Genomic DNA, 17,271 nt, shown 5'->3' with positions numbered 1-17,271 from the left:
AAGAAAAAGCCAAATCAGAATCTAATTTTGCAAACAGTGTTTTGAGGTACTGCTCCTTATCAATGCAAAATATATGATTTGATTTTTCTAGGTGAGAGGCTCTGGATTGAGGTCAAAGGGGTAACGAATCTTTGTGTGGAGAGTCACATACCTGCTCTGGCATGCCAATCTAAGGAAGCTTATTTGCCATGCAATGCTCCTCTCTGAAGAGGCAATTTGTATATTTAATTACCCCAAAAGAGCATTGCACAGCGAATAAGCCTCCTTTAATTAGCATGCCAGAACCGATATATCACTCTCCAGAGCAGGGTCCTCAAACTTTTTAAACGGGGGGCCAGTTCACGGTCTCTCGGATCATTGGAGGGCCGGAATATAGTTTAACAAAACGATTAACAAATTCTTATGCACACTGCACATATCTTATTTTGAAGTAAAAAAAAACAAAACAGGAGCAAATACAATATTTAAAATAAAGAACAAGTAAAGTTAAATCAACAAACTTACCGGTATTTCAATGGGAAGTATGGGCCTGCTTTTGGCTAATGAGATGGTCAATGTTTGGTTCCATATTTGTCACTGCTAGTCGTAACAAGTGAAGCAATTGTTCTCTTTCTTGATATCATTGTTTCCTAGGAATTCCAAATTGCTATTAGTTAAATACCAATATATATACACAGCGCTACAAAAACAATATACCAGCAATAAAATTGCCCACACAGAGATATACAATCTGCACTGTCCATCAATGCCATCTGATCAGTGCCCATCAATGCAGCCTTGCCAGTCCATATCATTACAGCCTCATCAGTGCCCATATTGGTGGAACTCCGCTTTAACCTCAGGATCAGACTGGTGTGGCGTGAGAGTCCCAAATAAGCAGGTAAATGTCCCCAATAGGCAGCATAGGTCCCCAATAGACAGGTAAGTGTCCCCAATAGGCAGCATTGGTCCCTAATAGGCAAGTAAATGTCCCAATAGGCAGCATAGGTCCCCAATAGGCAGCATAGGTCCCTAATAGGCAGCATTGGTCTCTAATAGGCAGGTAAATATCCCAATAGGCAGCATTGGTCCCCAATAGCCAGCATAGGTCCCCAATAGACAGGAAAATGTCCAAAATAGCCAGCATAGGTCCTGAATAGGCAGCATAGTCCCCAATAGGCAGTATAGGTCCTGAATAGACAGCATAGGATCCCAATAGACAGCATAGGTCCCAAATAGACAGCATAGGTCCCCAATAGGCAGATAAATGTCATTAATAGGCAGCATAGGTCTCCAATAGGCAGCATTAGTCCCTTATAGGCAGTTAAATGTCCCAATAGGCAGCATAGGTCTCCAATAGGCAGCATGGGTCTCCAATAGGCAGCATTGTCCCTAATAGTCAGGTAAATGTCCCAATAGGCAGCATACGTCCCCAATAGGCAGCATAGGTCCCTAATAGACAAGTAAATGTCCCCAATAGGCAGCATGGGTCCTGAATAGGCAGCATAGTCCCCAATAGGCAGCATAGGTTCTCAATGGGCAGTATAGGACCCCAATAGACAGCATAGGTCCCCAATAGGCAGGTAAATGTCCCCAATAGGCAGCACAGGTCCCCAATAGGCAGCACAGGTCCCCAATAGGCAACACAGGTCCCCAATAGGCAGGTAAATGTCCCCAATAGGCAGGTAAATGTCCCCAATAGGACCCGGCATTAAAAAAAACAGTACTCACCTATGTCCCACGCTGCTCTGAAGAGGCGCCTGCTCACCTCCGTCTTCCAGCACAGGCACAGGCGACGTGAAGTCATCAGGCCGCGCAGGCGGCGTGATGACAATCACATCGTCTGTATGTGCTTGCTGCATAGGGAGGGCTGCACGACTCCTTTCTTCGACACCTCGTTGTTCTGCCCGCAATTACAGGGCGCGCCGGCATTGAACTGCAGTGAAGTTCAATGTCGGCCGGGCCCACGTGGCCAGATAAAAGTCGTCGGTGGGCCACATGTGGCCCACAGGCCATAGTTTGAGGACCCCTGCTTCAGGGCCAAATCAGATCTCATACTTTGCACTGATGAGGAGCAACACCCTGAAAACACTGTCTATAAGTTAAGGTTCTCATTTGGCTTTTATCCTAAGTCATATTGCAAGGCTCGTTAAAGAGTTGATAGTGACTTGTAGGATCTTTACTTCAAACAGGTGAGGCTGTAGAATTCTAGTCATATTCCTCTCTGAAGAGGCAATTTGCACATGTACATGATACAATGTACAAGGTGACCTTCAGTGTGGCCTTATTTTGGGGAAACAAAGCAAAAACTACAAAAGATGACTTTACACAGGCACAGTATAAGGAATAAGCCTGATTTATGTTTAACTATATGGACACACTTTACACCATTAGACTGATTCTAGATCACCAAATTCCTAAGCCATAACTCCCACCACCTTTCCATTTATTTGAATTAATTGTATGACTTTGCCATATCTCGAGGAGGAATTAACCTATCCACCCCATGCCCATTTGTCCTGTTGTAACATTTCTTAACCACTTTACAACAATGATACAACCAACGATATACACTCACTGGCCACTTTATTAGGTACACCATGCTAGTAACGGGTTGGACCCCCTTTTGCCTTCAGAACTGCCTCAATTCTTCGTGGCAGAGATTCAACAAGGTGCTGGAAGCATTCCTCAGAGATTTTGGACCATATTGACATGATGGCATCACACAGTTGGCGCAGATTTGTCGGCTGCACATCCCTGATGCGAATCTCCCGTTCCACCACATCCCAAAGATGCTCTATTGGATTGAGATCTGGTGACTGAGGAGGCCATTTGAGTACAGTAAACTCATTGTCATGTTCAAGAAACCAATCTGAGATGATTCGAGCTTTATGACATGGCGCATTATCCTGCTGAAAGTAGCCATCAGATGTTGGGTACATTGTGGTCATAAAGGGATGGACATGGTCAGCAACAATACTCAGGTAGGCTGTGGCGTTGCAACGATGCTCAATTGGTACCAAGGGGCCCAAAGAGTGCCCAGAAAAAATTCTCCACACCATGACACCACCACCACCAGCCTGAACCGTTGATACAAGGCAGGATGGATCCATGCTTTCATGTTGTTTACGCCAAATTCTGACCCTACCATCCGAATGTCGCAGCAGAAATCGAGACTCATCAGACCAGGCAACGTTTTTCAAATCTTCTACTGTCCAATTTCGATGAGCTTGTGCAAATTGTAGCCTCAGTTTCCTGTTCTTAGCTGAGAGGAGTGGTACCCAGTGTGGTCTTCTGCTGCTGTAGCCCATCTGCCTCAAAGTTCGACGCACTGTGCGTTCAGAGATGCTCTTCTGCCTACCTTGGTTGTAACGGGTGGCAATTTGAGTCACTGTTGCCTTTCTATCAGCTCGAACCAGTCTGCCCATTCTCCTCTGACCTCTGGCATCAACATGGCATTTCCGGCCACAGAACTGCCGCTCACTGGATTTTTTTTCTTTTTCGGACCATTCTCTGTAAACCCTAGAGATGGTTGTGCGTGAAAATCCCAGTAGATCAGCAGTTTCTGAAATACTCAGACCAGCCCTTCTGGCACCAACAATCATGCCACGTTCAAAGGCACTCAAATCACCTTTCTTCCCCATACTGATGCTCGGTTTGAACTGCAGGAGATTGTCTTGACCATGTCTACATGCCTAAATGCACTGAGTTGCCGCCATGTGATTGGCTGATTAGAAATTAAGTCTTAACACACAGTTGGACAGGTGTACCTAATAAAGTGGCCAGTGAGTGTACATTAAAACCACTGCCGCTAAGGGGTCTTGTTCCCTAATCGCAATTTTAAAACAGCGATCAGGAATAAGAGTATAGTGCGCCCCAGAGTACAAAAATCTATGGAATTTCATCTACTGGGGGTAGCTAAGACCCTGGACAACATGATAAGGGCTACATTTTTTTGGTCCCCAATCACGTATAAAAGAAAAAAAAAATGTGTCCGCTATTAAAATAATCTCTCTCTCTTCTGGCATGGTATACTTGTCAGAGGAGAGATAAAGGATGTCCCCAAGAACCCTTAGTACGTCCACCATCCCCCGGGTCCTCCTTCTCTATCCCCCAACCATGCGCACTCTCTGAAGAAAAAAAAAACAGCTGAGATCTGCCGGCAACAGCATTTTTTTTCCTATTGATTCCTTTAGATCACTTTCATAGACCCTATCAAAATGCTCAAAAGTCAATAATTAGTACGTTATCCACCTGTCATCCCTTTAGTCAGATTAATTGTTTTTTATTTTATAATTTTTATTTCTTTCATTCTTTACTGTTAAGGTTAGCATTTCATTTGGCCTTATGGTTAGTTTTGGGCTAAGGGTTGGGGTTGGGCTTAGACTTGGTGCTGGGCTTAGGATTGGGGTTGTGGTTAGGGTTGGTTAGAATTTTTTAAAAAGAAAAAAAAAAGATGATGGTATGACTGCTAGTGTTGAGCGCAAGTGCTCATTACTCGAGTTTGCATTGGGGTGCTCGGGTATGCACCGAGTATCAAGGGTGCTCGAGTGACATGTTCGAGTCTCCACCCCACATGTTTTGTGGCTGTTAGACAGCTAAAAAAATTGCAGAGATTATCTGCCATACATGGGTAATTCCCGTATGTTTATTTGGGGCTAAAGCAAGATTTTTTGGAACAAAACAAACTTTTTCAATATGACAACCTAATATTATCAAATTCTGTGTCGTACCTCTGGGTTAAAAATGCTCACTATGTCTCTGGATAAAATCCTTGAGGAATGTAGTTTCCATAATGGGGTCAGTTGTTTAGGCACCATAGGGGCACTGCGAAATGCAACATGGAGACCGCCATCTCTCATTCAGCCAAATTTGTGTTCCAAAATTCAAATATTACACTTTCCGCTCGGAGCCCTGCAGCTTGTCCAAACAGAACTTTTTGACTACATGTTGGGTAAAAAAGTGGGTAGCAAATTGTGAGGTCCATTTTGTGGTGTTTTGGTGTTACCTCTTGCAAAAGTGAGAAATTTGGGGCTAAATCAAGATTTTAGCAGTAAAATTTAAAAAACGTTTTCATTCCACTTTGCATTAATTCCTGTGTAGCAATTCAAGGGTTACATTTTTTTTCCTAACAAGAGTTTTAAAGTATTTGAGGGGTGCGTTTTTTAAAATGGTATCACTTTTGCGGAGTTTCCAATATATAGACCCCTCAAAGTCCACTTTCCCAGGAGTTCATGGCACCCACAAACCATAACCATAAAATCTGCACTATAAAATGACACTTATTCCCTTGTTAGTTTTGCACTGTGCCTCAAAAAGTGGTTCCCAATTACATGTAGGGTTTTGGTGCATCCAGGAGATATTTCACAACAAAGAGGTCTGTTTTTTCATATTATCTCTTATAAAAATGAAAAATTTGGGGCTAAAATAACATTTTAGTGGTAAAAATGTAATTTATCTTTCCTCACTGCCCAATGGTATAAAAATGTGAGAGGCACATGTTAACATACTCACTGCATCCCTAGATGAATTCATTGAGAGGTATAGTTAGCAAAATGACATCACTTATGGTGGGTTTTTGCTGTTCTGACATCTCAGAGGTTCTGCCAATGTGACATGGCACCCTCACACCATTCCAGCAAAATCTGAATTCCAGTATGGCGCTTCTTCTCTTCTGAGCTTTGCACTGTGCGTCAAAAGTAGTTTTCAACCACATATGTGGTATCGCTGTACTTAGGAGAAATTGAACAACAAATTTTATTGTCCATCTTGCTACGTTACCATTGCGAAAATGAAAAATTGGGGCAAGACCAACATTTTTGTGGGAAACATTTTTTTATTTTCACAGTTCAACGTTATAAACTTCTGTAAAGCACTTGTGAGTTCAGGTTGCTCACCTCACATCTAGATACATTCCAAAGGGGGTCTAATTTCTAAAATGGGGTCAATTGTGAGAGGTTTCCACTGTTTAGGTACATTAGGGGCTATCCAAACATGCATCTGCTACTGATTCCAGCAAGAAGTGAAACGGCGCTCTGGAACTACAAAGATTGCAATGTCATTATTATTATTATTATTATTTATTTATATAGCACCATTGATTCCATGGTGCTGTACATGAGAAGGGGTTACATACAAATTACAGATATCACTTACAGTAAACAAACTAACAATGACAGACTGATACAGAGGGGAGAGAGGACCCTGCCCTTTCAGGCTTACATACTACAGGATGGTGGGGAAGGAGACAGTAGGTTGGTGAGTTGTAGCAGTTCCGGTGTTGGTTGAGGAGATATCACTGGTAGTGGTGAGAGAGAAGGAGGTAGCAGGGTCATTGCAGGCTGTAGGCTTTCTTGAAGAGGTGGGTTCTCAGGTTCCGTCTGAAGGATCCAAATGTGGTTGATAGTCGGACTTGTTGGGGCAAAGAATTCCAGAGAATAGGGGCTATTCGGGAGAAGTCTTGGAGGCGGTTGGGTGAGGAGCGAATAAGTGTGGAGGACAGAAGGAGGTCTTGGGAGGACCGGAGATTAAATGAGGGAAGGTATCGGGAGATTAGATCAGAGACATATGGGGGAGACAGGTTATAGATGGCCTTGTAGGTCAGTATTAGTAATTTGAACTGGATACGCTGAGGAAATGGGAGCCAGTGAAGAGATCTGCAGAGGGGAGAAGCAGAGGAGTAGCGAGGAGAGAGATGAATTAGTCGGAAGGCAAGAGTTAAGGATGGACTGGAGAGGTGCGAGGGTGTTAGCAGGGAGACCACAGAAAAGGATGTTGCAGTAGTCGAGGCAGGAGATGATGAGGGCGTGCACAAGCATTTTAGTAGATTGAGGGTTGAGGAAAAGACGGATTCTGGAACGCTTCAAACTATCAGCGGCTTCTGGTAGGCTGCAGCTTTCATAGTTCCATTAGATGGAACTTAGTCTAGTGGAAGACTGCTGCCTGTCTGAGCTCTTGGAGACATTGCTGGAATGCTGGTCTGGAAGATAAGTATGGGTTGCTTTTGTTCTGTTTGGGGCACTGTGCCTACAAAGGGGTTATCCAGTAGTGGACACATCTTTTTATGTTTTAAGCCTTGGTATTGGAAAATACTTTCATGGCAATAAAATTGGTATAATTTAGCCTTATTCATAATATCTGGTCCCACTGTGTTTTCTGCTATGCCTTCTTTTTAGGGATCATCATGATTTCTCTATGATTAAATAGCAGTATTCTTTTGTTCTTTGTTGTAGCCATGTATTCTAATGAATAACATCCAACAACTTAGAGTCCAACTGGAAAAGATGTTTGAGAACATGGGAGGAAAAGAGGTAAGACTCCTTGTGGGTAGTATTCATGTTTTACTGCATTGCATTTAGAGATCATTAGATACAACCTACTTAATAATCAGTTTATATTGATGTCGGATCTGAAGATTTGTTTCAGAGAGGAACATTACAGATTTAAACATTTATAGCTGGAGACTAAGTAGCAAAGCAGTGACTTAACTAAGCCTAATAGACACACTTTGGGCTAATGATCTTTAAATGAGTTGAATTTCATGTTGTGTGTTTTAGTCACGATGCAGATATCTCCCGCTATTTCTGGATGAAGTGGGCTTTGGCAACCTGTAGCTTACCTTCTATAGTGGAGCTAGTAGCTTCAGCATAAGAGAAAGCTACAAGTTGCCGATCTGAGGAATATTAAAGAAGCGCTCCCACTAAGTTGTTAATTCATTAAATGTACATATACAGGTGTTTCTCACAAAATTAGAATAACATCAAAAAGTTAATTTATTTCAGTTCCTCAATGCAAAAATTGAAACTCATATATTATATAGAGTCATTACAAGCAGAGTGATCTATTTCAAGTGTTTATTTCTGCTAATGTTGATGATTATGGCTTACAGCCAATGACAATCCAAAAGTCATTATCTCAGTAAATTAGAATAATTAACCAAAGCACCTGCAAAGGCTTCCTAAGGCCAGGCTCACATAGCGTTAATGCAGTCCATTCAACGCATAGCGTTGATGGACTGCATTAATGCTACTTCCATAACGTGATCACGTTATGTCATCCCGCTAGCGCAGATGCTTCATCTGCAATAGCAGTGATGGACCCTCGGATGCTGCAGCTCGCATACGAGGGTCTGTCACAAAATGATGGCACATTGCTATCACATGCCGATTATGGCATGCGTTAGAGATGCGCTCGTCTATTGCAGTGTATGGGTGCATTAACGCATCCGTTACATAGCGTTAATGCCGCTATGTAACGGATGCATTAAACTCACACCATTAACGCTATGTGGACCCAGCCTAAGCATTTAAAAAGTCCCTTAGTCGTTTCAGTAGGCTCCACAATCATGGGGAAGACTGCTGACTTTACAAATGTCCAGAGGGCAGTCACTGACACACTTCACAAGGAAAGTAAATTTTGCATTTCATTTGGAATTTAAGGTCCCAGAGTCTGGAGGAAGCGTGGAGAGGCACACAATCCAAGCTGCTTGAGGTCTAGTGTGAAGTTTCCATATTCAGTGATGGTTTGGGGAGAAATGTCATCTGCTGGTGTAGGTCCACTATGTTTTATCAAGACCAAAGTCAGCACAGCCATGTACCAGGAAATTTTAGAGCATTTCATGCTTCCCTCTGTCAACACGCTTTTTGGAGATGGAAATTTCATTCTCCAGCAGGACTTAACACCTGTCCACACTGCAAAAAGTACCAATACCTGGTTTAAAAATAACAGTATCATTGTGCTTGATTGGCCAGAGAACTTGCCTGAATGTAACCCCTTACAGAATTTATGGGGTATTGTCAAGAGGAAGATGAGAGACACCAGACCCAACAATGCAGACAAGCTGAAGGCTGTTATCAAAGCAACCTGGGCTTCCATAACACCTTAGCAGTGCCACAGGCACCTGTACATATCTCAAGTAGTAGTAGTTGTGTGAGTGTACTAATATACTCACCTACTGCTGTGCTGTCCGGTGTCCAGCATAGTTTTTCTCTGCTTCTTAGTGACGTCACCTCTCTGCAGATGGTCTCAATCAAGCTGCGCTCTGTGTAACCCAGAAGTGGCTTTTCCAGTATAAGTCAATGGAGCATTAGAATAAGGATCCAAAGGCTTTCATTGTAAAAGAGACTTCAGGCTCCCGCATAGGGCATAGACTGAGCCAGATAGTCACAAATGCGGTGACGTCATTGAGAAGAGGAGCAGAATAGAGCTGGATCATAGAGTAAGCAGCGGCTGGTAAGTATATTCATACAATACACTATACATGCACATACACACTATTAATGGGTAAAAAACTTAGTGGGAGGGCTTGTTTAAGGTTTTTTTTTATCTCTGTGTTGATAGTTTTGTGTTTTGTGCTTTGTCTGTAATATGTCATGTCTTTGTCCAATACCTTTAACCTGCTATCAACTGAGCAGAAGAAAGAAGGAGCAATAGCCTTTTACAAGGTTTGTGAAGGCGAGCATGCATTGATATCTCAAGCTTTATGTTACAGGCTGTAATTCAGTGCCAGTCTGACAGACTATTGTGACGGTGCCAGCCTAAGAATATCATGCAAAGCAATGATTCTGATTGATGTTGAATACATAGAACAATTGGGCAGAAAGAGGTCGAATAACGTATTGAAATCTATTATTTTACTCAATATTCAAAAATATAATTGCTAATAGAACACGGAGAGCCATTGAAATGCCCATATAATAATGAACTTACCTGGGGTGTCAGAGCACCGAATACATTTTTATTATATGTATTTTTCTATTATATTATTTTTTGTGCTTTGTAAATTGACACCTCATTATATTTTATATTCATCATACACCTAACACACCAATAATTATTGCTACATTATACTAAAAATTGACTATTTCAGACTAAATAACAAAATGTGTAGGCTGAGCTATGTCACTATATCTATAAGTACACTGGCCGTGCATGCCTAGGAATGGGACCTGATAACCTTGGGTCATTGTTGGCTAAATGGTGCAAAACCTATGGCATGTGTTACTTCTGAAGCACACATTGTGACTTTGCATTAGGTTGACAAATATTTTGGGATTCATGTCAGAACATCAGATTGGGCTGAAGTTTCTTATATTTGCTCAGTGATACAAAGCTGATTAGGATGACTTCTTTTTTCTAGCGACTGAACTTCAGCTTACTTACTGATTTCTCGATAACTGGATAAAATCAGATACTGAATGCCTTCCCCAGGCTCATGTTTGCATGATGTAAGAAAACAGGGAATATCTGCTTTCTGCTTGGATTGCACTCTCCTGACACTGTGCAATCAGACTGAGCGCCATGTGAAGCGTTCCCTTCTGACTGCAGAGCGGCTAATTATTTTTGTTTTTCAAGACTTGCAGACAGATTTAAAAAATTGTGGCAGGTACAAACGGAATATTTAATTTACGATAAATATTATCAATGGATGCAAATGTACTCTTGTGGGCCAGACCCCAGGAAGTCAAGGTCATCACTTGTATGATACACCATTCCCATCTGAGACTTAACACCCTGCAACCAGTCTTCTTGTGGTCTTTTCTAAATCTGCCTGCTCAATATATTAATAAAACAGGTATTTATTAATATATGCACAAAAAGCACAATGTTGTGTGCTTTTTTTTGTCACAATGTGTTACCTTTACTAAACATCTGGTTGGTATAAGAATGTCAATGAAATGCAATAAAATAGAATGGAAAGAAATAGTACAGTGCAGGTGGTTTAGACAGAGAACAAGTTACAATTTCTCATATGCTGTAGATAGATCTGTTTGTCTGCCTTACTTCAGGAAATTGCTCACTTGAGACTGTGCTAAATCATGGCATAAAGAACGATTTTCCACCCAGTCTATGGTCAGTTGCTGTCATACAGCGATATTATACATATATATTCTGTCCTAGATAAAAAAGTATTTGTGCTACCGATTTGTTTTCCTGGAATAGGAGCGCTACGCTTGTCATCTATAACTACATATCTCATTGTAGCCGATGCAGTGGTTTTGTGAAATTTACATAGACATTACATGCAGCACATGGAGTAAAGCTTTTCTATCAGCCTATAGTTCAGCGATCCTACCATCATATAGTAAAGCACATCACCAGCAAAAGAGTAAAATACTCTTCCAGCTATGGTCAGTTGAACATAGGCATCAGGTCTTCAAGTCTAACTTAAAGGGAATTTGTTAGTAGGATCAACCCTCCTAAGCCATCTATAGGGGCATGTAGGTGATAGGAAGCTGAATAAAATACCTTGATATCTGCGATCCGATGTCTTATTCCAGAGAAATCCATGGTTTTTTTTAATATGTAAATAAGCTGTTCCAAGCTATGGGTAGGACACTGATCTGCATGAGAATCTGTCTCCAGACATTATTATAAATGAAAGGGGGAGTTAACGGTATGAAACATGTAACTAACACACAACAGTATAACTGAACTTTTTCTCCTTATAAACACACTAGCTGAAGAGCCCGGCACTGCCCGGGCATAGTAACTAACTGCGGTTACGGTTAGTTACTGTGCAAAGCTGAGTGTATAGCCCCACCCATGCCCCATAGCCACATTCACTATTATATCCCACATCATCCCGTCAGCCAGAGCTACCGAACTACTACCCCTAATATCCCATACCGTCCCTTCAGCCAGAGCCACCGGACTACTAATATCCCACATCGTCCCGTCATCCAGAGCCACCGGACAACTACCTCTTATATCCTACATCATTCCATCACAGCCGCCAGACTACTACCCTTAATATCCCACATCGTCCCATCAGCCATAGCCACCAGACAACTACCCCTAATATCCCACATCATCCCATCACAGCCGCTGGACTACTACCCCTAATATCCCACATCATCCTGTCAGCCAGAGCCACCGGACTACTACCCCTAATATCCCACATCGTTATATATATAAAGCTGAGTGTAGAGCCCCGCCCACTCCTCATAGCCACATTCACTATAATATCTCACATTATCCCATCAGTCAAAGCTACCCTACTACTATCCCTAATATCCCACATCATCCCGTCAAAGCCAGTAAAAGTAGAATAGGGAAATTGCACAGAAACATGGCTCACTGAGATCCCCGATCAACTTGTAATTTGTCCGGCTGAGTTGCTCATGGATGTACAGCATCTGTATGCAGTATAGTATCATATTTAATGGGTTGTTATGGGAAAAGCATTACGTGTTATATGGGTATATTCACATGAATTATGGGGAAAGTAGCACTTTAAAAAAACTCACAGCATCAGAGCACAGTAACACATCAATAATGCATAAAAAGTGTCTGTGAGAAAATATTAAATCCACATGACATTTAATATGTGCACTTTCCTACATTCATGTGTGTCACTTAATGATACCACACAGGAGGGGGATTCATTTCTGTCATGTACTCACTGCTCCTTTCTGGGGGACAGACGATGGCTGAAGCTTATGTTCCAGGGGATGCTAGATTTCTCCCACCATGTCAGAGTCTGATGAGGTGTTGTCAAGTGGGAAAACTTGCGCATAGCAACCAATCACAGCTCAGCTACTGTAAACCAGCTCTGGTGAAATGAGAGATGCTTATTGATTGGTTGCAAGGAAAACTGTTGGTCATAGCAACCAATCACAGCTTAGCTTCTTTTGAACAGCTCTGGTGAAATAAAAGATGCTTCGTGATTGGTTGGTGATACACACACACATTGATTTTTACATATACAGATTTCCTGCAGCTCACACAGCTCTGCTGTACAGGGTGAGACATTTATATGGATACACCTGGGTGGGTCGAGTATAAAAATGGGAATGGTTGGTGATAACTTCCTGTTTGTGGCACATTAGTATATGGAAGGGGGGAAACTTTTCAAGATTGGTGGTGACAATGGCGGCTATTTTGAAGTTGGCCATTTTGGATCCAACTTTATAAATCGCCCACCCAGGTGTATCTATATAAATGGCCCACCCTGTATTACAAGCATATTTCAGCACGTGTTGCCTGTGAGATGGATGGTGGAGCTGAGAGGAACCTGCAGATATTTAAATTATAACCACACACGGCTTTGCAGTGAGATCAGAACAGCAGAGTGGCCATTACATAGCTACTGGTAACTCCTCCTTTTATTAAAAATATACGCTGGAGACTGATTCTCATACAGATCAGTATCCGGTCCATAGTCCTGAACTGCTCATTTACATATAACAGAGACATAAATTTCTCTGGAATAAAGCATCGGATCACAGATGTCAAGGAATCATTCTATACAGCTTCCTATGGCCTACATGCCCATATAGAAGGCTTAGGAGGGTTGATGCTACTCACAGATTCCTTTTCATCAGAGTCATGGATTATTGATTGATATTGTGAAATTATATATATGATAGTATAAGTTACAGACACTTTTTGTCTCTTGCCTTTCCTCACATGAAACTTCCAATAGAAAGAGTCAACAGGGATGAAATATAGCATAGCATGTTAAATTATTATAAAGTGGCAATATTAGCTTTTACTGAAAGATTACACTGTTTTTATGCTTTTTTCTACAACTAAAGATGTGATCAGAAACATAAAAACAACATCTATCATCTGAATGTCTGCTCAAAAGATGTTCACTTTAAAGTGTTATTCCCAGAAGCATATTATTTTTTCACAAGGCCCAGTAAATACATAAATATTCTTAGTATATAGAATAAGCCTAACATCACATTTTTTTTTTTGCACCTTGGTATATTTTTTAATCTCTATCGGCATCTGTGTGCATCCATCTTCTTAGATCTGAATAGGCGGGCTTTTTGTTTTCTTACTCTATAGGTCAGCTCTCATCTAAGATTGTTATCTCATGCCGATTTGGCATGCGCATACAATCGCAGCATGCTGCGATTGCATCCGAGACTCTGATCGCACGCACCCATATTAGTCTGTGGGTGCGTGTGAAATATCGCATTACACTCGGATATCACCCGAGTGCAGTGCGATTTCCGTAGATGCAGACAATGGAGAAATTAGTTTCCGTCTCCTCCTCAAATGTGCCACGCTTTTCTGATGTGAGAGGATCGGACCACGGCGCACTAACACACGACTTGCAGGAGAGCTGGAGCTGAGTGCCAATAACATATCACAACAAATGCTCTCGGCCTAAGAGCAAATATATCCAAATAAAAGTACCCAAGATCTCAACCAAAATTGAACAATAAATCAACATTCAGACAGCTATGGGAAAGATTGATGCCTGTGAATCCATTTTACCTTTGGCAGAAGAGTCCTGAAATATCAATAAAAGAGGCCATTACATTTAGTTGCGTGAATGCTGCAGCTGAGCCATTGTCGTTCTTTCACCAAGGGGACAAGATAATAAACCATTTCAGCTTGTAATAGCTCAGTGATTAAGTCATACAGATTTTTTCAGGAGCTCCTTGTTCTTTGTCTTTTTGACAGGTTCCTTATACTGTATTAAAAATAATTTTTCTCATTAGACAATACATCTCTGAAACCTGTTCCTCTCATAGGGGTGCTAAGCAATCAGGTAGGGTGTATAGTTTTATTTGCCTCAGAGGACGCTTCTGTTTCTGTAGGTACATGAGTGTAAACCACTAAAGTATGCAAAAATTGCCATCTGAATGTACTGTAGGTTAAAGGTTGTTGTATGCACTAAACTAAGATGGCTAAAATGCAATATGGTTTTTGATTCTTGTAGCCAAAGTTTTGTAATGGGTGTATATGGGCCAACTTTTCTCATACTTATCTAGTGCACATCTTAGGGACAGCGGAACGCACCAAATATAAATAATTGGAGGTGCGTTCGCCGCCCGGGGTCCACCATGCGGTAGGTGACTAGACCGCTGCTGGACAATGGCAGATGCACCAGAAGGTGCCGTAGTGCGCACGGGTTAACATCACCCGAACGCTAGGAGCGGCTCTGTTCAGACACAGACTCGCTTGGCAAAAATATATGCAAAGGCGCTGGCCCTGTTAACGTCACAGGAGCCGGCATGTGGTGTCGCAGCCGCGAACACCAATAGCTGCTGGTATTGCAGCGCAGCGGCAGCCAAAGCCGCAAGCGTCGGCTCTGAGAACTGGGCACCGACGGACGCTAGTGTAGGCGTGGATCGCACAATGGCATGTAGCTTGCCACAACCTGGAGCTGACTAACCCAACACACAGTCACCAATCGTATTATCCAAGGGAAGGGGTTTCATAATAAGTCAGTCACCAGTCCATGCATCCATCACCATACACACACAGCATAATATGCTACACTATGCGCATGGCCGAGCCGCCATGCGGGCTTTTTATAGCCATGCGCTTCCGGGACCTTCCAGTACCCTGGAAAGGACCAATCAGATCCGACGCAGGACCTGAGCATGTGACCCCTGCTCTCCAGTGAGAGGTCACCTTGCGGGCATGCCCAGTAGCACGGCATGAGGACTTAGCCTCTGGAGCAGTTCCCTGCAGAACAGGATGCACTACCATTGCTGCACCAGAGGTGGCAGCAACATCCAGGCTGTCAGAGCAAGTCTGACTAGCACGCCTGGCTCGCCGTGATTGCTGAGCAGCACCTGGAGCGGTTGGAGGAGAATGGGAGACCGCTGGATTCCCGTTGTGCAGTGTCAGGAATCCGACGCCTAACAGCATATTGAGCAAAAAAACTAATTTCCTTTGTAGGATGCTATGTATCCTTGTCATTTGCCCTGTCTGACATGCCTCAGGAGTAGATGCAGGTTATGTAATATTACAGCTACCAACTCAAATCTTAAAGGGGCTATCCAGGGCTATTTTATTTTTTTCTCATGGGGCTAAGAACTGACAAGCAAGTAGCTGCTAACTACTTTCTTGTTGTGCCCGGTTCCTGCTAAGAGCAATCACAGATTGCTCCTGCCGGCAATACTGCTGCTTACGTCAATAAATAAGCCTTCCATCTTTTGGGCTGCTCTGTTGATAGGCCGTGACTGCAAACTTGCTTCTTGCAGTTAAGGGGAGTTGGCTGTCAATCGGCATGACATCGGCAGTTGCACTGCATCAACAGAACAGAATTGAAGAGAAGAAGCTGCTGTTGACATGGTGTCAGTGGCAGCTGCAGAATCGCCAGCAGTATTGGTGCTGGACATAACAGTAACTACCTGCTTGTAAGGTGTTGGTCCCATAAGAAAAAAATAAAATGGTCCTGGATAGCCCCTACAACAGCATTGCGGATCTCAACCAAATTCTGGACCTGTGTTAAAAGATATTGCTCTATGGATATCTTTTGGCAAATTTGATACCAACCGACAAGAACCTCCTACAAGCACCACTCCAGTGTTTGCTTTATTTTACTGCTGAATTTTCCTGCCCACACTAATATACTTGCCATCTGCTGTCTTCATCTGTTATTGGCAAAATTCTAGTCAACTTCTCCTGTTTGTGACCTGCCATATAGCTCCGGTGTTTGCTGGACGAGCCTGAGATCACGTCTTAATGTAAATCTATGAGGGTCAGAAAAAGGCTCTCATAGACTTATATTGAGTGCTTGTGACTGTTGCCTCTGACTTCTGGTCAATCAGAAGTTGCAGTCACAAGATGGTGTTGTGGGACTAGAACGACTCTGGGAACAGCTGAAGACAGTGGCTTGTAAGTACTGTATATTACTAAGGAGAAAGGAACTTAGATTTGTAGCATCACTCCAGCGCTTAAATAAAATAAGCACTAGAGTGGTGCTTTAAAAAGACAGAAATTTTATAGCCAGTAAAAAAAATGTGATGTGCCCATTAATTTTTGGTATTCATATCAAAATGATGGGCTGTAGACATACAGTGGCTTTCAAAAGTCTTCATCCCATTGGCATTTTTTGTGTTTTGCTAACTCACAACCTGGAATTTCACAGTTTTTTTAGGCTTTGCGTAAGTTCATGTAAAGAACGTGCCTACTATTGTGAACATTAAATGGTTTTATATTTATTGTGAAGTGAACAACATAGTGCAAAATAACTAAAAGCTTCAGTGCATATATCTATTCACCCCTCTAAAGTCAATACTTTTTAAAACCTCCTTTAGAGGCAATTACAGCTGCAAGTCGTTTTTTATAAGTCTCTATGAGCTTTCCACATCTTGCCACTGGGATTTTTGCCCTTTCCTTCAGGCAAAACTGCTTCAGCTCCTTCAAAATAAATGGTTTCCTCTGGTGAACAGCAATCTTCAAGTCTCTTTGAGTGTTGCTTTAACAGTATGCTTTGGGTCATTGCCTTGTTGGAAGGAGAACTTTTGTCTGAGTCTCAAATTGACAGACTGAAACAGGTTGTGCTAATGAATATCTCTGTATTTCGCACCATCCATC

The 17,271-nt window shown here is 42.2% G+C and overlaps 1 protein-coding gene across 1 annotated transcript in view; it reads left to right on the top strand.

Annotated features, from left to right (window-relative positions):
- The window catches only part of UNC13C (unc-13 homolog C), a 1,077,413-nt gene that overhangs the window by 756,808 nt on the left and 303,334 nt on the right, over positions 1–17,271 (top strand). The window contains exon 25 of the mRNA XM_073568403.1: positions 7,212–7,289. Coding sequence (XP_073424504.1) covers positions 7,212–7,289 — 78 coding nt within the window. The remainder of the gene's footprint in view (positions 1–7,211; positions 7,290–17,271) is intronic.

The sequence above is a fragment of the Dendrobates tinctorius genome, unplaced genomic scaffold, assembly GCF_039654945.1.
Source record: "Dendrobates tinctorius isolate UK_male_01 unplaced genomic scaffold, ASM3965494v1 ptg000022l, whole genome shotgun sequence".
Taxonomy (NCBI): Eukaryota; Metazoa; Chordata; class Amphibia; order Anura; family Dendrobatidae; genus Dendrobates; species Dendrobates tinctorius.
This window is presented reverse-complemented; position numbering and strand designations above follow the sequence as displayed.